Consider the following 27174-nt stretch of genomic DNA (forward strand, 5'->3'; position numbering starts at 1 on the left):
AGCTTAACTTACTTTATGTGGATACTCTACCTGAGAATAGCCTTGTTAAACTGTTAAACAAGATGGATATTTATAAAGGCATTTGGTACAGAACAGTGTTGATTAGGCTATGAATTAGTCGTATTTATAAGCACACACATACAAAATTGGATGCTACTTAGTATTTAGTTTCATCTGCATTACCTCTTTATAACTGTGATCCTGAATTATTGTTGAAGTCTGCTGGATTTTGTCCAGTTTTTAATTTCTTTCGAAGTGTTGTTTTAAGCAAACTTACGTGGTTTTAAAATCTTTTTATTATTAAAAGTTACACTGTTTTAGAAATCTAAAATCTTCCATCTTCTTTTGAAAAGTAGTGATTATACTGTACGTTCTCAACTTCATTTCCATTTGATTCTCGGATCTCACAGGAATCCTTCAACTGCTTTCTACCAAGCGTTCCATTTGAACACGTTACAGGAATCAAAGAGCCTCTGGGATAGGTATGAATACTTACATATGGAATGCATACATGCAAAACTGTATGCATGAATTGCTTTGCACTGTACTGGTTTCTCATCATTAAAACTGATCTTTGTTATTTTATGGGGGGGAAATCACATGGTATCTAGCATGGGACAAAGCAGCAAAATAAACCAAAAGGACAATCTATATTTTATATAGAAAATAAACATACTTTTCTGCATCCTGTGTACTTTAAGTATATCTATATTTCTGAAGGGTTCCTATTGTGTTGAATTTTTGATATGAAATAGTCACTTCCCCAGTGTATTTTAATGCAAATACATATTCTATAAAATAAACTATATTTTAATTTTTGTGCTATTTTATGTTTTTTTTTTTCCTGTAAAAGCCATAGTGATTCAAAGCAAAATGTTATTTCAAATTATGAAATTGGAGGAGGAACAAGACCAAGGTATCAAAGTAATCGTTGTTTAATTTTTGGCAAGAAACTTTAACTTCAAGTTTGTTTGCTAGAATTCACTAGGTCTGCATTACTGATTTGTATGCCCCTAAAACAGTTTGCTTTCTTACAGAAATGCTGTATAGATTTTACTGTTAACTTTTAAAAATACAGAATGAAGTCTTGGAGTTCTTTTATGGCAAAAGATACTTTGGTTTATCTTTCTGCTTAACACACATTTTAAGTAGTGTATGCTCTGTTCAATCGTTTTGCTGAATATTTATTAGCACTCCATCATTTTGTGTTTAGTTAATAGAAGTTGAGTTCAAACAATGTTTTTAAAATTCACACAAAGCTCGTTAGATTCTTTTAACTCTGCCTGGCAACGCATTTGTGTCTTCTGCCATAGTTTTGGATAACACTCATGAACTCAACTCCATCTCTTTCATTAGAAAAGAGTATTGCTAAGTGCATGTACATGTCATATTAAGACATGATACACATTGCCTAGAAATGCTAAAACAGTCTTAATTCTTCGGCTTGATTTGCTTGTGTGTGTCACTCTAGGGAAATAACAGTTTTTTTTTGATGTTGTGTTCCAGAAATGTTTTTAAATAGTTACTTTTAGAACAGGAAGTTTTAAAATTTGTAGTACCGTGTTTATAAAATAAATTTTTAAATAGTTCTCTAGCCATTTAAATTAATACATAAATGTAAATTGTGAGATGAAATAAACATGAAGGTTTAATCATTCAGATAGTTTTCCAAATGTAGCCAGAATGTGAGTACTTTGGAGTATGCTTTATAGTTTCCCTTAGAAAAAGGAAAAATAGCACTCTGTTTAGAAATGTAATAAGAGTAGCTTTCAAAAGTTTGATGATTTATTTCAAATAGCTAACTTTGAGCTGTCATGGTGTCAATATGAATGATATATATTATTTTTATCAGTGTAGAAAGGTTTGAGCTATATTTTTAATAATTTGAATCTAATATTGAAAGGTTTATTTTGTTTCATAATAAAACAACCATAGAAGTTGGCTGTACATCATTTGTTGTTACAGCTAAATACTCCTTATATGTTTTCTTTTTTAGATACCAGCAACTTTTAAGTATCGGAAATGAGGCAGGTTGCGTATCTATGGTTTCTCATGGGTTGAAAATACTTATTTTATCTTCTCCTTGGAGCCTGTTGTTCAGAGCCAAAGAAGTTAGTGGATATTTGTCTGTAGTGTATTAATGCCAAAATATAATAAAATCAAAATATAATCAGATCAGCCATTCTTCACTGTAAATTGGCCTTGTTGGTACTAAGGTGACAAGCCCAACCCAACAGAAACTGGCTAGTGGCTTTCTTTGAACTTTTCAACTAGCTTATTAAATTTTCCATTGAGAGAAGCAATCATGGCTAACTTTGTTAGTTTTAATAATCTACACTTTCAATTGGTAACTACAGAATTACTGATAGGTGTATCAGCTGATAAAGTATCGTGAGACCGTTTATTCCTTGCAAACGGGTTGAAGATTTGTGTGTGTTAAGCTTTAAAAAATATTAAATATAACTTCTGACCTTGTTTGTTTTGGACATCACCAAATTACATTGTTCATTTTTACTCTTATAAATTCAGGATTTTTTATTTTACTAATTTGTCAAAGAGGTATTTGGCAGGGGTGATTCTACTATTAAAGAGAGACATTGACTGGGCGCAGTGGCTCACGCCTGTAATATCAGCACTTTGGGAGGCTGAGGCAGGTGGATCACCTGAGGTCAGAAGTTCGAAACCAGCCTGGTCAACATGGTAAAACCCCATCTCTACTAAAAATACAAAAATTAGCTGGGTATGGTGGCACGCGCCTATAATCCCAGCTACTCAGAAGGCCAAGGCAGGAGAATTACTTAAACCTGGGAAGCGGAGGTTGCAGTGAGCTGAGATTGCGCCATCGCACTCCAGCCTGGGTGACAAGAGCGAAACTCCATCTCAAAAAGAAAAAGAGAGATGTTTGGGAGTTTAAGGGACTGCAAGTCCCTAACGTTATCTTCTACATTATCTATTTATTTTGAGGCATAGATTTGTCTCACTATTGCTAGATAACAAATTTTAGGCTCCTATTTGTGAATGTTGGAAATCATTTTCAGTAGGGGCAGCTTTTAAGTGCCCATTTTCAGTAAACCTGCCCTAAATAGCTGAATATCCCTAGTTTGATTTTGCGTAACTCGAAAGACAAGAATCTCCTTTTTTCCCCAGGAAATCTTTCAATTTAGCAGAATATATTTTAAAATATAAGTAACTAATGTACCTTTCTCATATTGACTTAAAATTCTCTAATGGCCCCTTTGTTTCCTTCCATATTTAAATTATAATTGGCAAATTAATAGACTTTTCACCAAGTAGCCTGCCTCTGCCTATATTTAGATACTTCTCCTTGCATTTATATCCAGTGCTTTACTCAGTTATTGTACTAAAATTGAAGCTACCCTCAAGCCTTCCTTTCCCTTTTTCTGTAGGTGCCATCATGGTTTCTGTCTTCTCTATCTGCCATTTGCAGAGTCCTCAGGGAATCAATTAGCTGAAACCATTCAAATGTAGGGACAGTAGATACTGATAACTCAAAAATAATCCAACCCTTTCTTCAGTAGCCCAAACTGTTTTTGAGTTGACTCTTTACTAAATATAAATACTATAACTGCCGTAGCTTTCTGGGAGATTATCTTACTATGGAGGAGTTAATTTTTCATGAGATCCTAGCCTATTGGTATTTCAGAATAGTAACTTTAAAATTTGACTTCCTATTTTCTAAACAACAGTTTTCCGAAGTTAATACTTGGCATTGCTTTGTTAAATTGGCAGAATTAGTTTAGAAACCTATCCTGATGATCACTGGGGTGCAGGGAGCAGGTTGTCTTTGGGAGTCCTTTGTTTACAAAAGCTCAGCGTAAGAATTTATAGCAAACAATTTTACCCTCTTCTAAATACCAGGTCACTAAAGTAAAGGAGTACTAAAGGGAAGAAACTTCAGCTAGACTAAAGGAAGAAATTAGGTAGCTTGTAAGGCTTTAACCCTATTGATAAGCATTTGCAGAGCTTTTGTCTTCATTAAGAAATGCATAAATGTTGTTAAAACAAGTGAGAGAACAGTTGCTAGGTGTGCTTGTCTATCCTTATGATAACATCAGTATTTAGAGAGAAGTTTATAAGGAAAGTAGTAGATATGGGTTATTAACTTAAAATGAAAGTCTAGTAAGTTTATCCTAAATTTTTTCACTAGATAATTGATGATCTCTCAGATTGTTTTCTACAGTGATTATTCACTTACATTTATTACCTCTAATTTTAAAATTATTGGATAAAAAAAAGTCTTCGTATTTCAATAGCCTCAAGTATTTTGTGTAGGGAACGCCTTCCAGTATTTCCTATCATTGTTCTCTATGAGATGTTTTTGAAGCTAGGAATAAATTAGAACTAAGCTGCTTGTATCGTAAATACCTTTGGTACCATATGAGACAATTTATTTTGTTTTACTCATCTCTAAGAAGCTTGGCTCCATCATGAACATCCACCAGTACTTGTTATCTCAAATGGTAAAACTCAAGTTGTACAACTTAGCTGATCTAGTTTTTGAATGCTTGGTGATAGGACTTGTTAAATTTTTTTATTGAAGTATAATTTGTATAAGAAAAGTGCACCATTCATAAATACATAGCTCTAATTGAACATACCTGTGTAACCAGCGCCCAGATCAAGACAGAATATTATAAGCCCCTTTCATTTCCTCTTTGTGCCCCCCCATCAGTCACTTCCCCTCCCAATCCTAATTTCTAATGTGTTATATATGTAGGACTATACACTATGTGTTTTGTGTCTGACCTCTTTCACCCAGTATTATATTTGAGATTCATCTGTATGGTTCTGCATAGTTGTAGATATGAACTATGTAATTTTAAAGAATCACTCAAGTAAGTTATTTGTTGGAGATTGGTATTGGTTACATGTTCTCTTCTAGTGATTATGTGTAAGTATCTTGAGGATATGTACCTGAACCATTTTGTGACCAACCCCAACAGATTCCTTACTAATTTGTACCTAGTACTTACATAATTTATTATCTGATTATATTTCAACCAATTCCACTAAAAGACGTCTAGTAGAGGATAATCCAGGAAGCTAAAAATTAATAGAGTATAGCTTTTTAATGATTGTCACCTTTTATTCTTCCTCCCTCCCTCCCTCTTTCCTTCCTTCATTTCCTCCTTCCTTCCTTCCCTTCCTCTCCTTCCTTCCTTTTATTTTACTTTTTAATCTGAAATAATTTTAAAGTTGCAAAAATAGTGCTGAGGGTTCTCGTATGTCCTTTACCTAGCTTCCCTTAATGTTAACATGTTGTACAGCCTTAGTACAATTATCAAAGTTAGGAAGTTAACATTGATAGAATACTATTAACTACAGATCTTATTTTAATTTTACCAAGTTTTCCACTTTTTTAAGTGTCCTTTTTCTGTTCCAGGATCCAATTCAGGATTCCACATTGTGTTTAGTCATTATGTCTTCCATTTTAATTTGTAACATAGCACTATTCCTTTATTGAACATAGTAAGTACCAAGTCTGGTCTTATTGGTGTGGAGAGTCAGTTAAGTAAGGTTTTCATCAGTAGTTTAATCTGTAGTTCTTAAGTGGGGAATGGGACAGGCCCAGGGTAGGAGGGGCAGGTAATCAGTGGTACTTAGAGGATGAAAGCTTTATATATTCATTCTAAAACTCATTTTTGAATCTCTGATTTAGATGGAAACCTCAGGGTGTGGTTATGTTCAGATGACGTTAAATCAAGGAAGTGACAGCCATTGAGGATGACAGCATTTATAAATTTAACTGAAACAAATACAGAAACCAAGAAATTGGAAGAACTTACATGTAAATTCAGGGAGGTTGAAACCTAGGTTGACTAGTTATAGCAAAAAAAAAAAAAATACTTAGATATGTGTGTTAATGGCATTTTGTAGTATTGGTTAGCAAGTGACAGGGCTGCCACAACTAATGTGATTTTAGGTGATATTTCTAGAACTAGAGTAAGAAATGATGGTGACTAATCTGTTGTACTCCGTTTCTACAGAATAGTTGTTCTAAATACAAAACTAACTAGAAAACCAAATTTCTTTATACTCTACTTGCACATCCAGGGGTATTGCAATAGGCAGACCTGAGCAAGCTTACTAAAAGTAAACAGATCCCTTGGGAAATGGTCTTGCCATCACTATCTTCCTGTCTGTTAACCAAGGATGCTGATTTTAAGTGAAATTTAGTTTTAGTTACTTTAAAATGCCTACGCTGGAGTTTTATTTCCCCCACTTTTCTAAATGGAAAAGAAAAGAGGTAAGTACAAGCATTGGAATTGAACTCATTTACTTGTTTTGTCATTTTTGGCTGTGATTATCAGTAAACCTTAAAGAGCTGTGTATTTGCTTAAGGAATGGAAGACTAGCAAATTATTCTGCTCTTTTAGGAAAGAATTCCATGTCAGAGGCAGTAAATGTTGGTCTGAATAGAGAAACCAGTGGAGCTTCCCTCAGAAGAAAATGAGTGACAGTAAGCTTATTTGGAAATGAGAATTGCCGTAGATAGTGGTGGTAAATGAAGCCCCACAAATAACTAGGCACCAGTTAACACCATGCTGATCATTTCAGCAGCATCTTAAAAACTAGTGAATTCTTCATACCCAGGTGCCAAGTGGAGGTAGAGTAACTCATGGAGAGAAATAACTACACATTACAGACTGACTGGCAGAATTTAAGGTTAACTTCATTTAGAAATCATGGACTATATATATAAATGGGTATCATCAGTCTAGGTCACAGTCATAGGACCATAGGGAAAACCAGGCCTCCAAGTTTTTAAAAGCCACATGGTTGGTTATGAAATTGATGCTCTCAAAAATACAATTCAAATTCTTGTTGATCTGGAAATAAGAGTAGTATGTAGGAAAGAAATACAATTGTATGTAGAGTGTAGTGAATGTAGGTCATTGGAATTTTAATGAAAGAAGCCACTTAAAACTGTTTGAAACCCGTGCCTACAATGTTCTGAAAAGCTACTTGGGAAGCTCAGTAAAGTATTAGATGCTTGGTCATATTAATAAAGTAGTCTGTTTAACAATACATGTTTGTCCCAAATTATAGATACTTGCTGTTTAAGGCATTTTTCTGTTACCATCTCAAGTGGTCTTACATCACCTTTTCCAACCAAAAGACTCTAAAACCTTAAAAATCTCACCTTTTTAGAGTAGCTCTGAATGAATCTAAGGGAAAATATCAGGAACGTTTGCAATTCCTTGACTCAGCAAAAGTTTGTTCTCCTATAATTAAATACTAGAAGAAACAGTAAGATTTAGTAACTGCTTTCAGTGAGCTTGGTCTTAATATGGAAAATGGTAAAGACATTATCACGTGATTGAAAGTGATAATATATAAAATGTAAGCACTTCATGTCTCTCAAGTACAGCTGGAGGGATTGGTCAAAGTTTCTTCAAGAGGTGGCTTTTGAGTTGGAAACTGAAAGGTGGGTAGAATTTGGTCACGCAGAATTAAAGAACTGAGGGGAAGGGAACATTCCAGTTAGAGGAAATACTGTGCACCACTATGAAAGTACTGGGCTTATATGATAAGGATAAAATTAAATTTGGTGGGTGTATAACATATTTGAAGACAGGAGAGGAGAGCAGTTAGATTAGAGACGGTGATTCTAGAAAGGTACTGAGGCCTGAATTAGGCAATGGGGATGAGATGGGAATTACAGGATTTTACAACTGATTGGTCATGATAGGGGAGCAGTCAAACCTGACTCCAAAGTGCCAAACCTAATTGACTGAGGGAATGCTGGTATTGTTAGGAAGTATTAGTGAAAGAATTAGTTTGGGAAGGAGAAAGTAGTGATGAGGTTTTTGGTTTTAGCTGTTTTTTGGATAAGTACATCCAAAAAACTGGCTGGTACAAAGTCGAGGTGAAAATATTTGGGGTACAGCTGAGGCTGCAGACTTGCAGCTTGATATAGACATTAAAGCTAGTTGAGATTTAAGAATGTTTTATTAGAGTTCAAGCTTTAGGAAAGGCCAAGGATTAGAGTAGGGTAAAGGGTCAAGCCAGGACCTTGGGCAATATCACCTGTATTTAGAGAACAGAAGGAAGTCTGAAGAGGATGATTGGTCTTAGAGATTAGAACATTCTGAGGATATTATTTTCCAATCAAAAAGAAGAGAAATGTCTGAATCTTTATTTTGAAATAATTTGAAATTTACAGAAAAATTACAATAGTACAGAGAACTCAATCTTCTTACCAAGATTCAATGTTTGTTAACATTTTGTCATATTTGCTTTATCATCCTAACATATTATTTTAGGAACCACTAACAAGGTGAAACCCCATCTCTACTAAAAATACAAAAATTAGCCAGGCATGGTGGCAGACACCTGTAGTGCCCGGTACTCGGGAGGCTGAGGCAGGAGAATGGTGTGAACCCAGGAGGTGGAGCTGGCAGTGAGCCGAGGTTGCACCACTGCACTCCAGCCTGGGTGACAGAGTGAGACTCCATCTCAAGAAAAAAAAAAGTAGATAGAAAGTACCATATCCATTTAACTTCAGATACTTCAGTGTATGTTTCCTAAGAAGATTATTCTCTTAACAACAATGTAATTACCAAATTCAGGGTATCTTATATTAATGTACTGTTATCAAATATGAATATATAGTACATATTCAGATTTTGTCAGTTATTACAATAATATCCTTCATAGCCATTTTTTAATCTGTTAGAAGAGCCAGTATAGGTTCACCAATTATACTTATGTTGTCTTTTTCCCCTCCTGTCTTGTTTGAATATATGAGTACTTGTATTAGTCACCTATAGGATTATTTAAAATTTAGATATTTACAAAAAAGGCAGTATTAACGTTTTGGATAAAATACTAGAAAAAAAATGTACTTGCTTAGCTAGTTTCTGTTATTGGAAGTATTGGGAGGCAAGGGAGTACTGCCTAAAATCCAGCTGAAACAACTACTAGAATTGGTGAAGTTTTATAAGGGGAGGTCTTTTATTGCTCAAAGTTGGGGTGGTGGGTGGCAAGACTAGGAGAACATTTGTATATTAATGTGTCCGTTACAATAGAAATTGAAGAATATTTGTGTACTTCCCTTTCCGTACTGTGATTTTTGTATGTATGTATTAAATTGGGCTTTTAATTATTTTGAGTTGGAAAAAATAGTATAATTTTAAAGACATTTTACATCACCATTTGGGTTTGCAAATTATGTATTGCTATCCTTTATATTCTGTTGTATCCTCTTAGTTTTATTCTGGTAGTTGTGTTAGGTGTCTTGTCTGCTGTGAGATTTTTAACCACAAATCCGAATCTCATTATTCGAAGTGGTGTTTCACTGGACCCTAAACATCTCTTCTCTAAACTTTTCTACGGCTAGCTGAAGTGGGACACTAGACATTCTGACATCTATTTTCAGCACATTACTAGATTTCAGAATTGGCAAAGAGAAATTATTTCTTAACTGCTCACCCACCATTATATATGCTTTTTGCTAATATGTCTACCACCTTCCTCTTTAGTAAATTTAATATGTTATTTAATAAATTTCTCAACCTAAGTCATCCCAGCCTATTTTGAGATGTTTTGATAATTATTTTCAGGTGAAATTTGAGAAACAGTTTTGAAAAATGTGGGAATAGCTGGTAAGGTCTCTTTATTATTTATTTATTCATTTATTCAATTCTTTTAACTTTTCAATCAAATAGGTTTTAAGTAAACCAAGGCTTTGAATAGAACAGAAAAGTGTATGTATGTGTGTACATATGAACTAACTCGCCAAACTCAATGTATTTTTTTCTACAGAATCTAAAATTCTATTGCAGAGCTTTAAAAAAAACAAAAAAAACGAAAAACAAAAAACAAAAAAACTAACTGAACTTGTTCAGACAAGAAGGAAATTTAAGGAACCCGGAATTGTTGAACCAGATAAACATAGAGCATCTTTTTGAGTTTTGTCGTTCTTGTTGTTTTGTTTTTCCATTCTAGTCCTCAGCAATTTAAAATTTTAAATTCACATCTCTTCAGTTGTATTTAAGTCCACAGTTGGGCAACCTTTTGGGAAGAAAGAAATATTAATGGAATTATTTTAATTTTTTATTTTTATTAAGATTTGAGGTGGTAGGTAGAGGTAGAAGAAAGAGATGACTGACTCTTTGTATTCTAGCCTGACATTCTTTTAGTTTGTGTGTATAAACATGCTCATAATATTCCAAGTTACTCAAATCAGGGAATATATTAAATTTTTGTGATTGATACAGAGCTTTTATGCCTTAGCTTACCAAAAATTAGCTCCTGTGTTTAAGCTTTAGTTGGCTACTTCTAAAGTATTTTTCATATTTGATAGAAATAAGTTTAAATAAGTGATAATAATTTAGAGTTTATCCATTAGTAAATATCCTTAAGAAATAACATTTTTATGCCAGTTTATCTCCCAATTGTTTCAAAGTTTGAAGATTGTTGGTTATAAATACTAAAAGATTTGGAAGGTTCTATTGTATTTTTCACTTAATTGTGTGATAATTTGGCCCAAAAATAGTGGTGTCTTCACTAAGTTAAAGTATGTATGCAGGCAGCATGGCTGTCAGTGTCCCCAGCTATTTATATGGCCACGTACTGAGAATTTTCTTTGTGACTTCAGTATCAGTACTAATGGTGGTATCCATAGTAACTACGTATTTTCTACCAATAGCAAGATGTTCAGAATATATGTAACCTTTGTCATAGAAGACAGAAACATCTTTCTACATATCTGCCTGCTAATAAAGAAGTATATTTTCCCTAGTCCTACACACTATTGGAAGGGGAACAAGGAGGAAAAAGAGTTGCAGTGTCTGGCTAATAACACTCCTGTTCACAGTGATGCTAACCATTGGTCTTCAGAAAATGTCTGCATTTATTCGTAGTAGCTGTTTTTATTTTAGATAGTACTTAGTCCAGAAAATGTTGCTAAATGTATTTTTCTAGAGTGGTCATAACTACTTTTGTTTCAAGAAATAAGAGATACCATCTCTTCAAAAAGCATAATATATTATGGTCTCTTTACAAGTTCTATTTCTCCCGAGCATGATGGCTCATGCCTGTAATCCCAGCGCTTTGGGAGGCCAAGGTGGGCAGATTGCTTGAGCTCAGGAGTTGCGTCCAGCCTGGGCAACATGACAAAACCTCGTCTCTACAAAAAATACAAAAATTAGCCGGGTGTGATGGCGCATGCCTTTAATCCCAGCTAATTGGGAGGCTGAGGCATAAGAATTGCTTGAACTCACAAGGTAGAGGTTGCAGTGAGCCGAGATTGCACCACTGCACTCCAGGGCCACAGAGTGAGACTCTGTCTCAATAAGTATATAAATAAATGTTCCGTTTCTTTTGTGTTAGCCGCTATTAAGCTCAGAGTCAAAAAATAGGAGGCTTTTTTTTTTTCTTTTTGAGACAGAATTTTGCTCTGCCACCCAGGCTGGAGTGCAGTGGCACAATGTTGGCTCACTGCAACCTCTGCCTTCCGGGTTTAAGTGATTCTCTTGCTTCCCGAATAGCTGGGATTACAGGCGCCACCACCACGCCCTACTAATTTTTGTACTTTTCATAAAGACGGGGTTTCAGCACGCTGGCCAGGCTGGTCTCAAACTCCTGTCTTCAAGTGATCCGCCCTGCCCTAGCCTCTCAAAGTTCTGGGATTACAGGTGTGAGCCACTGTGTCCAACCCAAATATTCAGCTTTCTCTTAACAAAACATGCAGTTCCTTATTATACATATATTTGAGTGTTATGTAACTGGCTTATACTTACTTTGATTTTCCGTTTTTAGAGGGAGCTCTACCTTTAATTTCAATATCTTTTTCCTTTGCCTTCTTTATAAGCTGTTTCTACTCCTTTTGAAAGGATCAAGTGTATAAATCATTTGAGAATAAGCATGTTAAAAATACCAATAGCCTATCTTCTTAGAGCTGTTTTTCAAAGCTGTATTAATGAAATTTTTTAAGTTGTATATTTTGTATTTCTTCTACCAATAGGTGCATTTGATTTAATGCATAAATACCCAACACTTTATATATGTATATACATGTACTTATGCTTATATATGTATGTGTATATATGTACATATGCTTATATATGTACATATGCTTATATATATATATGCTTATATATATTTAGTTTCTGGTATAGCTAATTGTGTCTTAAATGATATCTTGGATCAACCACAGATAGATGAAGTTTCTTGTCGTTGTGTGTTGTGTGTCTTTTTATGTGTGTCTTTTTTATTTTATTATTATTTTTTTGAGATGGAGTCTTGCTCTGTCACCCAAGCTGGAGTGCAGTGGTGCGATCTGGGCTCACTGCAACCTCCACCTCCCGGGTTCAAGCGATTCTCCTACCTCAGCCTCCTGAGTAGCTGGGATTATGGGCGCTCACCACCATGCCTGCCTAATTTTTGTATTTTTTAGTAGAGATGGGGTTTCTCCATGTTGGTCAGACTGGTCTTGAACTCCTGACCTCAAATGATCCACCACCTTGGTGTCCCAAAGTGCTGGGCTTACAGGCGTGAGCCACTGCACCTGGCCCGTCTTTTTTTATATGTTAATTTTTTGGAACATACTGTCTTCCCAGCAGTTTTATTTTTATTTAGGTACATTTGTACTAATTTTTAAAGTAAATTTATCTTTGATATTTTAAAGTTTATTTTTTCAATATATAACCTATGGAATGACTCTGTGTAATTTATTGGAGGACATAAAGGATTGCCCTGTTTGCCCCGTTTTTCCATTTAAAAATAAGTATTTCTGACCAAGCATTGGTTTATCATGGCTAGGATTTCTCCAAACAATGTAGTGAACTTTTTTGAACAGCAGGGTGAAAATATGGCTATATTAATGGATAATCTTGTAGAATTTTCGGAATCTTTTAAGGAAATGTGGTTTAAACCTGAAAACAAAATTTTCTATCAAACTAAGATAAGCACATTCATTAGAAAACCAGGTTCCTTTAGGAACTCTTGTAGACCTGTTTGATTTAGCATATCCATTTTCAAGTAATTACTTGGAAATTATAAATCATCCACCTTCCTCCCCTTTCACTGTTTTTTTCTTTTAATATAGATTCACCTTCTCACAAAAGGAAATGATAAAAAAACTATAGGGAATACGTGGGATTTGGTTTTGGTAGCAGTCTTGCCAGAGAGTCAAGATTATGATTGATAATATTAGTACAGTTTTCTCATTAAATATTCATTTTTAGGAAGAATTCTAATTTTAAATTTTAAAGGGTATCTGGTTAATCTGAATGCTGTTCATCTGTAACCACTTTACTCAGTTTCATTTCAGGTTGTTAATAAGGATGTCCTACATGTTGGAATTTAATGATTTAAACTCTTGAAATATGACCCTGGACTTGGTAACAACTAGTTTTGAAATTTTATGCTTAGGAAAATTTTGATACATAAGTTTTGTATCTTTTAAAATGTATACAGTTCTAAAGTCCTGATTTAACCATACATTTGTGTAATGTACACACTCTTAAAAAAATTTTTTTTTGTACGTTTTCGCAGTAAAATAACTGCTTCACATGACTGGTTTAATTGTATCTTCCAAAAATACTTTCTAAGCATTTACCATAACAAGGCTTTTTTGTTGGCAGGCCCTTTAACAAAGGGTCAAGCCGTCGGCCCTTTAAATGACCTTAAATCAAAGCCTTGCAGACAAGCAGATTTACCAGCATTATAGATAAGTATTTCAGGAAGTATTTACTTTACTAAATATGACTGTATGTTTGTCCTATAAAAAGTAAATCTTCAAAAGATTTAAAAATTTTTAGTATATTAGTTGATAGGAGATGAGTTTTATTAACACTTTCTAGAAACATTTGGTAATATGTTAATGAAATGACCACAACTTTAAACTACTTATCCTCATAAATACGGATTTTTGCCTTCACCAGGTGATTACATTATAAGGCTGTGCTTTCACAGAAGACAAAATAAAGTTGTATGATTTATATTGAAGTCAAATGTGTTGTGAGATTACATTTGGAAAGATTATATTGGAAAAATTCTAATAATTTTTCAGGCTATGTGAGAGACTTAAGTGACCATGTGTAATAGAAAAGTTCTATTGAAAGTTAAAATCTGCAACAGCATGAGCCATCCTGTACATTCGGGTCAAGTATCTTTTTAGATAGCTGCAGAGCAATGCTGTCTTTCAGTTTTCTATAGCTTTATGCGTATTGATCATCCTCAGTAAGGGCCCTTTTCTTTCTCCCATCCCCTCTGCCCCTTTATAGTGTTTTATTTAGGGAGTTAATTTAGGCAAAACTATGCCCACAAATCTATGGATTTCCTTTTCTGTGGATTACTGGCAACCAAAAATATAAATGTACATTCTTATCAGACAGAAAATGTTATTAATGATACTATTCTTCAGTGATTAGCATAGATGCCCAATTGAAAACCTTCTGGTAAAATTTAATAAATTTAACACGATATTTTTAATGAAGTGATTTTTGCCATTATTAAATCATTCTTCCTCCAGTTTTCTTCCCTGCCCATATACAGATGAGCAATAGGGACCACTGCTGCATAGGATACATTGTTATGTCAATTATATAAAGCACATAATAAAATTTAATTCTTGCCATTATGTTGTCTGTTTTCAAATCGGGGATAGTAGAGACATGAAGATTTAGATATAAAAATGGAATTCTTTCTTAAGCACTTAAATGATCGGTATGGATTGTTACTGATCCAGCCACCCATGCTGTAAGTCTAGAAACTCGGCCCAGCATGGTGGCTCATGCCTGTAATCCTAGCACTTTGGGAGGCCGAGGTGGGCAGATCACGAGGTCAGAGATCGAGACCATCCTGGCTAACATAGTGAAACCCTGTCTACTAAAAATACAAAAAAAGAAAAAAATTCTCTGGGTGTGGTGGCACGTGCCTGTAATCCCACCTACTCAGGAGGCTGAGACAGGAGAATTGCTTGAACCCAGGAGGTGGAGGTTGCAGTGAGCCGAGATCGCGCCACTGCACTCCAGCCTGGGCGACAGAGTGAGACTCCGTCTCTAAATAAATAAATAAATAAAATAAAATAAGAAACTCATATACATGGATGTGGACCAAACAATAGAACTCAAATGCCGTTCTACAGGACTACAAAGCTGTCTGTATCAGGTTATGGTGTTAAATCATAATTTCTGGATCATGATCTTAAACCTTTAATTGGTTCCATTTCTACTTTACTCTTTACTAACAAGTATCCTGATGGCCTGAAAATCCATGTTGAAATTTAAAGTTTGAATTTTCCAGATCAAATATGAAATTTATTTTCATTTTTTAAAGTACAAAATATCAGTTGTATAATCATGGTAAAACATAAAATTTTGCTATAAAAGATTTTTAAAGGCTATTTGATTAAAACACTTATTTACTTAAACTCTTTGCTAGAATTTTTTTTAGAATTCAGCATCGGAGGAGGAATGTGACATAATAATGATCGAAAGCCGAAAGTTTAAAAGTTGTGATGCCCTCACATGGTTGGAGGGTTATTCTAGCTTCTAAGGACTGAATGTTGTCCACAAGAGTGTCATCAGGTCATAAATTGGTAAGACTTAATGGCTTAGATTTTATGTATTATACCTGATGTTATTGTATTGAGATGAATATTTATGAACAAAATGAGCACATTGTGTAAGAGTACAATATTAAATATAAGTTAAAACTTGGAATTTTAAATATTTGGAGTATGTAAGCCTTTCAAAGTCTCTTGAGGCTGAAGACCGTATCTTTGCAGTGGTGTTTACTAAATACATCAGTTTAAAAAAAGAAAGTGAAATCCTGTATTATAGTAAGATTATTAAAATACTGCTATTGCATCTGCTGTAGATGCCTACAATATAGTGAAGAACCCAAATACTTTCTAGGTGTTATACCAGGAGATATTTGAGAAATAATATATTCATCTTTTCTTTAAAAAAAAATCCATTTTTCTTAATAATATATAGCTTAATTGTATTGCTTTGGGGGATTTTATTTCTTAATAAAAGACATGTTTCCTCTAAATGTCTAAAATAAAGCCAATAAAATTTTTTCAGTTCTTACATTGAGAATACCTAAGATGCTGGTATCATATGAAAATGATATATTAGAAGTCATTGCACATTTTTTATATTCCCTGAAAATTAATTTTCTCTCAGAATTGTATTCTGCTTAGAAAAAAACTACTTTGTTTTGTGCACTTTCTTATTTTGCTTTGTTTTATACAGCCGTATTTTGTAGGGGGACCATTGGAAGGGTAGAGTTTAGCTCAGGATAAGACCTTACACCTTTTAATCTGAAGATCATAATATTTTGTAGATGAAGAAAAGGAGTCTGGATTATTTGTCCAAGGTCATATAATCGTAGAATTCATGTTTTCATTAAAGTGTGGTATACATATCCTGCATGTCAGTCAAGAATTATTTGAAATTAATTATTTTCCAAGAAAGCCAGAAGGTATGGGTTGATACCAGCTAAACAGGCCACTATATATATATTCCAACTTTATCCTTAACCAGAGACATGTTATTTTATCCCTTGCCCATTCTGCCTTTTGAATAATATTCTAAATTGTTTCTGATATAGTATTCCATGATTTCATTACATTCTGTAAGCTTAAGTTCCTTAAGCTAGTAATTACAATCAATAGTAGTCTGGAGGGAAATACAACAAACTAATTAAGTTATCTCTTATTCCATGTACTTTTGTATTTTCTTTATTTTCTATAATCTACATAACTTTGATAATCAGGAAAATAATTTCTAAATTCTCTAGTATAGGATATCCATATTTAGTAGTCAGTGGTTGGGATTCAGGAGATCATGAACCATGTGGAATTTTGGGTAGAATTTTTTTATGTTCACTTTTCTGTGAAAGGTTCAGAGCATTTGTCAGATTTTTTTTTCAGGGCGTTTGTCAAATTTTCGTCTGTCAAAAACAGTTAGGAAACATTGCTAGTGAATGTTTTGTGTCAAAAGGACAATCCTTGTTAGACACCTAAGTATGACTCGTGAAAAATTTCTAGCAAGAACATTGATCCTATGACTCTTACTGATGTTTATTCAGTGCTGGGTTACTATAAATGCCCATTAGACTGATGGGACAAATCAGAGCCAAGCCACATTTAGTTTAGGAATTTCGTACTGTCAGTCTCTGTGCTCAAGGGTCAATTGGATTTTTCTGCAAAGTAGTTGTATTTTGGCCACTGAGTGTCAGGCACTGTGCTGAATATTTTTGGCACGTTATCTCATTTAATTTTCACAAAGTCATATATTAATAGACATTATCAATATCCTCAGTTTACAGAGAAGAAAATTGAAAGCTTAGGGAAGTTAAGTAACTTGCTCAAGCCACATAGCTGTTGAGTTCTGGAGCTAGAATTCAAATCTTATTACTAACTGGAACCTGGGTATCAGTATGCTGGTATGCTGATATCCTCTGAAAACTTGAAGGATAAGATAAAGGAGAATTTTATATTGTATGAAGATGTGAATTCATAAATTTGATTTATCTTGAACTTAAGTAGCAATGGGTCATCCTCCATTACCAAAGTATCTTTTAAAGTATTTGCCAAAAAATAAATGTTGGAGGTTGCTTACTATCTAAAAGTTAAGTATTAATTGCATTAAAAAATAAATTCTTTTCAGATTTAATGCTTATGAATATATGCAAATATATGTTTTAAAGTCTTAGTACTTATTAGAATAGTGTTATTAAGGAACTCATCCTTTCATATTTAGGATTTATAAACAGCAAACACTAGGAAGCATTGATTTAAAAAGCAGCTTTGAACTGCAGATATTTCTTGGGATAGTGGGATATATTGCATGTAAAACCCTTATTAAATGCTATGTGAGAGTTTTCCATTTGCTTTTAGTTGTGAATAATTCTATTGAGAACCCTCTTTTTTTGGCCCACTTTTAAAGCATTTATCAGGCAAAATTAATTTTGGGGGATACATGAGATTTTTTGGTTTTGTTTTCTCTTGTACTTTGTCATATCCTTTTTGTTGGTTTAATTTTACTCTCAGATGAGCTCCACGCCTTATAACCTTTTCCCTATTTTTAAGTGTTAATAATAAAAGGTTGAATCTACAATAAATAGTACTGCTTAAAATTTGTTTGCTTCTGAGTGATGTTGAAACAGTCTGCAGATCTAGTATAAACTGTTTCTTTAGCACCATGGTTAAAAATGCACAACTTGATAGGTCATCAGAATATGAGAATTCTATCTAAAAGTCTTTTTTTTTTTTTTAAATAATACATTTGTACCCCAACTTCTGTAGTAGTAATATGTTTGCCTTTTCAAAATTCAAACTGGGAAATTTGGAAAATAGAATAAGAATAATCATACTTAATCCAAGTTTTTAACAATTACCATCTTACTGTTTGCATATTCCCAGACTTGGAATACATATATATTAATAGTTGCAATCATGGTAGATATATTAATAGTTGCAATCATGGTAGATAAGTAGATTTTCAATAGTTTTTAAACTATTTAGTTAAAACTAAAGCTAATACTGATACGTGATAGGTTTTAATTTTTAACTGATATTTGTTATCTGTGATACCATTCCCTCCTGTTTTTCCTTCTGCCTTGCTGGTTGTTGCTTCTCAGACCAGTTGGCAGACTTTCCCTTCTGTCTGTTCTTTTAAATATTATTGGAGGCCGGGCATGGTGGCTCATGTCTATAATCCCAGCACTTTAGGAGACTGAGGTGGGAGGATCACTTGAGCCCAGGAGTTCAAGACCAGCCTGGACAACATAGGGAGTTATCTCTACAGAAATAATTTGCTGGGCATGGTGATGCACACCTGTGGTCTCAGCTACTTGGGAGGCTGAGGTGAGAGGATTGCTTGGGCCTGAGAAGTCAAGGCTGCAATTGAGCCATGATCACACCACTCCACTCCTGCCTGGGCAACAGAGTGAGACTTGGTCTCAATAAATAAATAAATAAAGGAGTCATCAGAATGCTGTCTTCTTCTTACATTCTTCATCGTAATAAGAGCTTATAGATGGCTTCCAGGCACATACCATCTTTATGCTATAGGAAGTCACCTGTGTGCTCTAAGGTGCTCAAACCCATTACTTCCAGCCTAGGTATCTCTCCTTACATTCAAACTTCCCTGATCTCTCATAGCCAGTTAATCACAAAGTACTGCCATGTCTGCCTCCTGAGTGTTTTGCCAGCCTATCCATCTCTTGTCCCCATTCAGTGCACTATCCTTTCTTATGTGAAAATGCAACAACCTTCTGACTGGTCCTTGTCGTTTGAGTTTTCTAATGTGGCCAACTGCACCTACTGTTCTTTTTACTTGGAACATTTTTTTGTACCTGTCTTTTTTTTCTCCACCCAACTGTGTCACTTCCTCTTTCCTGATCCAAGAGCTTGATTATGTGGCCCCAGAACACCCTCTCAGATCTTGCTCTGTCTTAGCACTTATCACCCTTAACATCTTGTATATCTCCTGCACTAATTGTAAACTCACAAACTCTGGAATTATGTTTATTTGACGTATCCCCCGTGTCTGATAAATGTTTTAAGTTCATTACAACCCCTTTGGAATGTAGCATCACAAAATTTGGTATTTGAAAATAATGTTAGAGATTATTGTATGGAATTAGAGACAAGACTCAAATGTAGAAACCACATTACCTAACTCCTAAGTCAGTGTTTTTTGTGTATTTCATGACATTTAGATTTTGACCACTATAAATTATTACTGCAAGTTATTAGGTAACATAGTAAGTGTTTACCATGTGCCAGATACTAATGCATTATCTCTGAATCCCAGTACCCGGTCCTATTATTGTCCTTTAGGGAGGCTAAATATTAGCTTGTCTAAAGTCATTATCTCAGTTTTGGTGCAGTGGCTCAAGCCTGTAATCCCAGCACTTTGAGAGTCCAAGGCAGGAGGACTGCTTAAGGCCAGGAGTTCAGGAGCAGCTTGAGTAACCCTGTCCCTACCCGCAAAAAAGAAAAATTAGCTAGACATCATGGCACATGCCTCTAATCCCACTGAGGCAGAAGGATCACTTGAGCCCAGGAGTTTAAGGCAGCAGAGAGCTATAATGGCGCCATTGCATTCCAACCTGGGAGACAGCAAGACTGTGTGTTATAAAATAAGATGAGAGATGGGATTCCAAAGTGGGTATAACTCCAGAACCAATGCCCTTTTATTTAATACCACCTCTCCGAATTTATCTTCTGAGTTTTGAATTATAAAGCTGAGTTAGAAGGGAATTTAGTGGTCATTTATTCTAATCACCTATCCTGTACTTGGATCATGTCTAGTGTTCCTTCCAAGTTGTCATCTAGTCTCTCAACACCTCCAGTGATATCTTACTTTGCATCCTGGTCTCTTTTTGTATTTATAAACCTCCCATAAACCCTTTCTGTAAAACAGAATCTTGAAATGTGAAGCAGAGAAATCAAATGATTGCCATCACTTAAAGCATATATAAGCAGCACTAAAAAGTCTGTGGAGATACTGAACTGGATACATCCTCTAGTTATTTCTGTATTTTCATAGCTGCTATAATCAAGAATGTGGTTTCCAGTTCATGGCCGTAAGTCACTGGTTTTAGTACATAGTCCTAAAGTTCTTTTTCAAAAATGGATAAGGAGACATTGCTTAATACCTTAGAGATCACAAGGACGTTTCTCTACTTATTGATTATGGTGATGATACAAGGACTTCGTGGGAAACCTTTATGTGTGACGTGATCCTCAATGTAAAAAAAGAGTGAAATAAATGTGAATATCTTCAGACTCCTGGGTCTAGTTTACATAGAACTTGCACTTATTCATGAGTCATGCTTAAAGGCATGGTAGTTTGAATTGTCTTTTTTATCTGACCAAAAGCCTTTAGGATTTTTAATTCTCCCTGTAGACCTAATTTTGATTGAATAGAAAGTGAGATTAGTCAACTGAGAGAACCCATAAATAGATACTATGAGGCATGATTATACAACCAAGCTTTTCACTAGATTTACAAATGGTTTCTCCTTAAATCCATGATTCTAATGTAAAAAAGTCTCTGTCAAGGTTTTTATCTTAAGATCATTAAGAGTTTTTAACATCCACTTTATTGTCCATGAAGTCTTCTATGATTTAGTCATCATCATGATCAGTATATGGAGTTACCAAGTTTCACTGGCCATGGCAACGGTAACCTGGAAATTCATAGAGCCTAGCCCTTTTCTGTTACTCAAACTTAAAACCGTTTTTCTATTTACATCAGTTGCCTATACTGTATAGAAACTGGCACACTTTTCTTCTTTCTCAGTGGGTAACAACCAGATTCAAGGAACATCAAAAACTTACCTTTATTAGTGAGAAAAAAAGTCTTGAGGTCTGCCCATATTTTACTCTGTTCCAGCGATACTCTTAAATTAGTTTCTAATAGTTTAAATAGTTGGTTAATTTCTTAGATCTTTGTCCTGGCATGATGAGCCCAATATAACATCTGTTTATACCAAACTTATAAAAATATATATTAGATAATATATTGTAAGTTGTATTCTGTCTTTTTCTTCAAGTAATATGTTTACTATCAATTATATGCAGAGTAGTGTTGTAATAAGTAGATCCTGGAGATGGACAGTTTCTGCTTTTAAGGTTTAATTCAAGAGAAAGGAACATTTGATAAAGACAAAAAATCATGGATGAATCAGAGAAGTGGAGCCTGTTGGCAAGAAAGGAAGAAGGCTAAGGAAAATGTAGGTGGAGCATTCCATCTCAAGTGACAGTCTTATCTCTGGAATCTAAATCGATTTAACAAATTTCAGGTCATGATGTAAGTGTAGAATTCATCATAAAAGATTTCACACAAACAGTTGTAAAATTCTATCATTCACCATGTCTTAATTATTAGAATTGTTATTGCCTAAAAGAATTCAAGGACATGAATCTAGACTGAAATGATAAAAAACTTGGATGTCAAACTTTTTGTCTCTGAAAATGTGCCTACTTGAGTACAGTTTTGCTTGAGTGAAAAAAACCTAATGACCCTTTAGATTTTATAGTAGTGCTGTTTTCTGCTTTACATCAGAATCCCTTTTTGAATAAGGTAATTCTAAAGCAGTGATTCTTAGCTAAGGTAATAATTTGTTTAAAAGCAAACAACACTTTATACCACTTTTCTTACTTGCTTTTAGTAATACTTAGTGTTGAATTTTCATATAACAGTACTAAGGGAAGACCTGGGATATTTTTAAATACCCTTTTTTGGAAATTTTTATTTGAATTAAATTGGTTATATTTCAGTGGCTTTTGGAAAAATTTCCCACAGTAAGATAAGTTTATTTTACTCTAAATAATGAAACACCAAGATCCCAAAGAAGATCCCTAAGAACGTTATTGACGTCCAATCCACAGGGATCCTGTGTTTAATAAGCCTTGTACAGGAGAATCACTTGAACCCAGGAGGCAGAGGTTACAGTGAGCAGAGATCATGCCATTGCACTCCAGCCTGGGTGACAAAAGCAAGACTCTGTCTCAAATAATACTAATAATAATAATAATAAGCTTTGTAAATATAAATCTCAAGTCAAACAATTTTTGTTAACATATATTTTGTGGCTGCATTAAATCTTTAACATCTAATTGAATACAAAAAAATCAGTTTATTAAGGAATAACTAGGATTTTATTTTGGGTGAAACATAAATATAAAACCTGTTTCTTAATACTAATCATAATTGATTTTTATTCATGTTTCACTGCATTGGGAGATTAACTCTTATTTAATTTTCCCAAGATACACTGGGAAAGTAGACCTTATAAAGTGTCAAAATCCAAATTGATCCAAATGATAAAAGGAACTAATAGGGTTGTTGTGTGTACTGTTGTAAACAGTCTCACATAATCCTTATAGCAGTCCTTTAATATATGTACAACTGTATCCCATTTTATAGTTGAGGTAACTAGTTTCAGTATGTTAACTTGCTAGGATCACCCCACCAGTAAGTGGGTGGAGTTTGGATTAAAAGTCAGCTAGCCTCACACTTGTAATTCCAGCACTTTGGGAGGCCGAGACAGGTGGATCACGAGGTCAGGAGTTCGAGACCAGCCTGGCCAACATAGTGAAACCCCATTCCTATTGAAAATACAAAAATAACTGGGCATGGTGGTGTGCATTTGTAGTCCCAACTACTTCGGAGGCTGAGGCAGGGGAATCACTTGAACCCGGGAGGTGGAGGTTGTGGTGAGCTGAGATCGTGCCACTGCACTCCAGCCTAGGCAACATATCAAGACTCCGTCTCCAAAAAAAAAAAAAAAAAAAAAAAAAACCTAGTCTAATTCTAAAGCCTATGCTTTTAAACCATTTTATTATTCTTTCTGAATTCAACTTTTTGCTTAGGCTAGGCAACTGCTGAGTGAGAGGTTGTCTTACCCCTCAATGTCTGACCCCAGAATGAAGTAGAGAACAGAAAATACTTTAGACAAGAGATAGTAAACTGAAATGTAGTCAACTTTAATTCTTCAAGGCCTATATTTAGAGCGTTGCCTTTATATTTGTTGAAAGTGAAAAGTGTAATCCTTGGCTGGGTACAGTGGCACACGCTTATAATCCCAACACTTTGGGAGGCGAGGGCAGGAGGATCGCTTGAGCCCAGTAGTTTGAAACTAGCACGGGCAACAGAGTGAGATCTGTCTCTACAAACAACAAAAAAAATTTTTAAAAAGAAAGATGTAATTCCTTGCTCGAACCCAATCCACTATAATTTTAGAAAATATTCCAAATGGAAAACATTCATTGGTTTATTAAAAATAAAGACTAGGCTTCCCCCCCACCCCCAATATGATATATTCTGTTCATTTCCCTAAGGAATGATGACCATGCTTGGTGCTCTCCCTTTAGTCTAAATCAGAATCAAGCAACTGTCTCTTTAAAAACCTGATGATATTCTTCTGAGTTTCGCCCTATTTTGAAACGGTTCCATGACAACCTTTATTTATTACTGTACTTGGACTTTGGGGGACAGATTAGGAAGGAGACTTAAAGTAGCAAAGAAAAATTAGTTTAATAACTTCGGAGCAAATTGTAGTCACGAAATCCTAGTGACTAGTCTAATATAATTTTACTTTGTCAAATACATTGTTCATAGAATTATACTTTTTCTAAAAAGCTATTTTAACTAACATTTCTGCACTTTCAAGAAATAGTCATAAAGAAAAGAAAGAGACAAAATGAAAAGATGAGCAAAAATGATGTACTTTTCACTGGTATTTGGCTTTTGGTATATACATATACCAAAGGGGATAGTCTCATTTTTACTTGAGTCAAGTCTCATTGTAGAAATGGGATTGAGAAGATATTTAAACAAGGTATCTAAATAAGAATGACTTTAATAAAAAGAAATAATATGTTGAGAATGAGGAGGCAAATGTGAGGCCATTAGATGAATAAGTAGCATTCCTAAGAATAGTTTCTTCCCAAGCCCATCTTTTTCCATGACTCTTTACGTGTTAGTGTTCTCCAGTGTTTTGGCCCCACTTGTCTTTTCATTGTTTGTGCAGGTTTGTCTTCTCCTATGGTTTGAGCCGTGTACTGCATTCTTACAGCTTTCAAATCTAGATTTCTAGGCCAGAGACTACTCTGGAATTCTCAATACCTATTTCCAGCAGCCTTCTCTCTGTATTTCTCCAACAGGATTCTACATTTCCATGTCCCCAAATTCAGTAGTCCCAAGTGAAACTTAAATTTCTTTTCTCATCTTTATTTGCAGCGCTTTATTTGCACATCTTTATTTGCACCACCTACTCCCCACCCCACTTCATCCTCCCCAAAATGTAGCCACCTTCTGTAATAAACCAGCCAACTCCTAGTTGCTCCAAGAATAAAGCCCTAGGCATCCTTAGCATTTTCTTTGTTATAGATAGTCTCTTTCCCTTATCATCTCACTGATCTCTCAAGATTCGGTGTGCTTCAATTGAAACTTGAAATATTTTCTAATTCCTCTCACCCTTTTTTTCCTCTGAGGTACCAGTGTACATCTAAGTCTAGGTAACTGTCAGTCATACTATTTTTCCAGTCACCAAGAAATAATTTAAAGTAGCAGGTATTATAGTGTCAAGTTTTTAATTTGAGCTTATTATTGGTATGTATTACCAATTACTTGGTATGTATTATTCACTCCTCAATAATATACTGTCATCAGATTAGGTAGTTGCTGCCATGTAAACAGTAAAATGAAATTTCTTTCAAGAGAGCCTGCTCTAAATGTTAAGTACTTCAATATCAAGGAAAATGCCACCCTCCTCATATCCCTTTATCCTGTCCTTTCTTAGATCTTACTCAGAGGAAGGAAATAATCTTTTCAACCTGTTAAACCTTGCCTATTGTTAGTCTATTAAGAAGTAATGATTTCATCTAATAAGAAATAATGCTAGGTAGGATGACCGGTTCCTGTAATCGTAGCTACTCAGGAGGCTGAGGTGGGAGGATTGCTTTAGCCCAGGAGTTAGAGACCACCCTGGGCAACAGGATGAGGCCCTGTTTCTAAACAACAGATTTTAAAAATCAGCTGGGAATGGTGGCGCACACCTGTAGTTCCAGCTGCTCGGTTGACTGAGACTGAAGTAGGAGGATTGCTTGAGCCCAGGAGTTTGAGGCTGCAGTGAACCATGATCATGCCACAGCACTCCAGCCTGGGCATCAGATCAAGACCCCATCTCTAAAAAACAACAACTAGCTAGCACACAAAGTCAAGTATCTTAAATAAATGTAACTCTATATTATTATAACATTTAAGTGTTAACTTGAAATAGGATATTTAACTTTGTTTGGAATATTTGGACTGCATAAATAGTGAAACTGCTGTGCAAATTTTACTTTTGTGCCAGTCTTCAATTTTTCCAGACTGAGTTCTTATCTCTTCGATTTTGAATATTTTCGTGGATTTTTAGTTCAGCTAGTTTTAATATGAAGTTTCTTTAAAATGGCTCTACAAGAGAAATGTAATTTTATCAGAATTTTACTACCAAATATTAAAATGATCCCCCCAAAATATCATAACTTGGAAATGTGAAAGAGATCTGGATAAAGAAGATAATGATAATTTTAATCTTGTATATATATTGGGGGATAAATTTTTAATGTAGTTTTTATTGTGTAAGTTTACATAACTTTTTGTAGTATAGATCTTTACTGCAAATTTTTATCATTTGCTTACCAGATTTACTTTGAATAAACAGAAATCACTGTACTGGGAGCTATAATCATAATTTACATCATATTTGCAGATGGTTATAATTCACTCTAAACCAAGAAATGGAATTTTTACAAATCACAGATATCACTTACATTGATCATTGTTTTGTTTGTTGAATATAGTACCTTATCTTGCAGAATGAAATAGTTCCTAGAGAAAATAGAGTTGGCACCTCTTCCCTCCTTTCTCCCTTTCCTATTTTCTATCATTACTTTTCCTGTCTGCCATTTGTTCATGTCTGGAGTTTACACTGTACAAGATAGTTCCTTCATGAGTCATTTTCATTTTGGAACACGGTTTTCATTGTTCTTCAAGATGTAGTAAAAGTACTCTTGCTTCTATCTCTGTCCTGCATCCGCCTGCCTTCCCAAACAGATAGCCACTTCCTTAATGTGTGTATATCCTTCTTTATGTGTATATAAGAAAACCAATGTGTATTATCTTCCTTAATGTAAATTATAATGTATTGTACACACATCTGTACCTTTACTTTTAAAGATCTCCAGGATACATTATTCCCATCTCAGTACTTAGAAAAGTATCTTCATGGTTCTTTAAGAGATGCATACTATTTAATTGAATGGATGGCTATGCCATGATTCATTTAACCAGAAGTGTTGCTGTTATAAACAGTGTTGTAATGAGGAGCCTTGTTAAATACATTGTTTGCTATGTATATAAAGTATCTAGAGGATAAATTCCCAGATGAATGATTGCTGGCTTAAAGAGTGAATAATTAAGGGGAGGTCAGGAGAGAAGAGAGGGAAAAGGAGAGAAATCTGTTTTGGAAAATAGTATTACATTATAGTTTTAATTTGTATTTTTATTTTATGATTCAGATGTTGAGTCTTTTTTCATGTCTTTCTTGTTAATGTTCAGTGTGAATTCCCTCCATTTTTCTATTGGGCATCTGGTCTTACAGATTTTAGGAAAATTATTAGAGACTTTT

General features: G+C 34.6%; 1 protein-coding gene across 4 annotated transcripts in view; it reads left to right on the forward strand.

The window, feature by feature from the left end:
* Nucleotides 1–27174, forward strand: part of LOC105463680 (TSC22 domain family member 2) — a 52127-nt gene that overhangs the window by 14796 nt on the left and 10157 nt on the right. The window contains exons 2-3 of one of the 4 annotated variants that reach the window (XR_011619802.1): nt 411–482; nt 15415–15571. The exons of 1 other annotated variant lie outside the window; for it this stretch is intronic. Coding sequence is in view for 1 of the 3 variants with exons in the window: in XM_011710895.2 (XP_011709197.1) it covers nt 411–482 (72 nt within the window). In the remaining 2 variants the exon portion in view is untranslated. The remainder of the gene's footprint in view (nt 1–410; nt 483–15414; nt 15572–27174) is intronic. 2 more of the 4 variants (XR_976470.3, XM_011710895.2) reach the window with 2 other exon arrangements.

The sequence above is a fragment of the Macaca nemestrina genome, chromosome 2 (genome assembly GCF_043159975.1).
Source record: "Macaca nemestrina isolate mMacNem1 chromosome 2, mMacNem.hap1, whole genome shotgun sequence".
Lineage (NCBI taxonomy): Eukaryota > Metazoa > Chordata > Mammalia > Primates > Cercopithecidae > Macaca > Macaca nemestrina.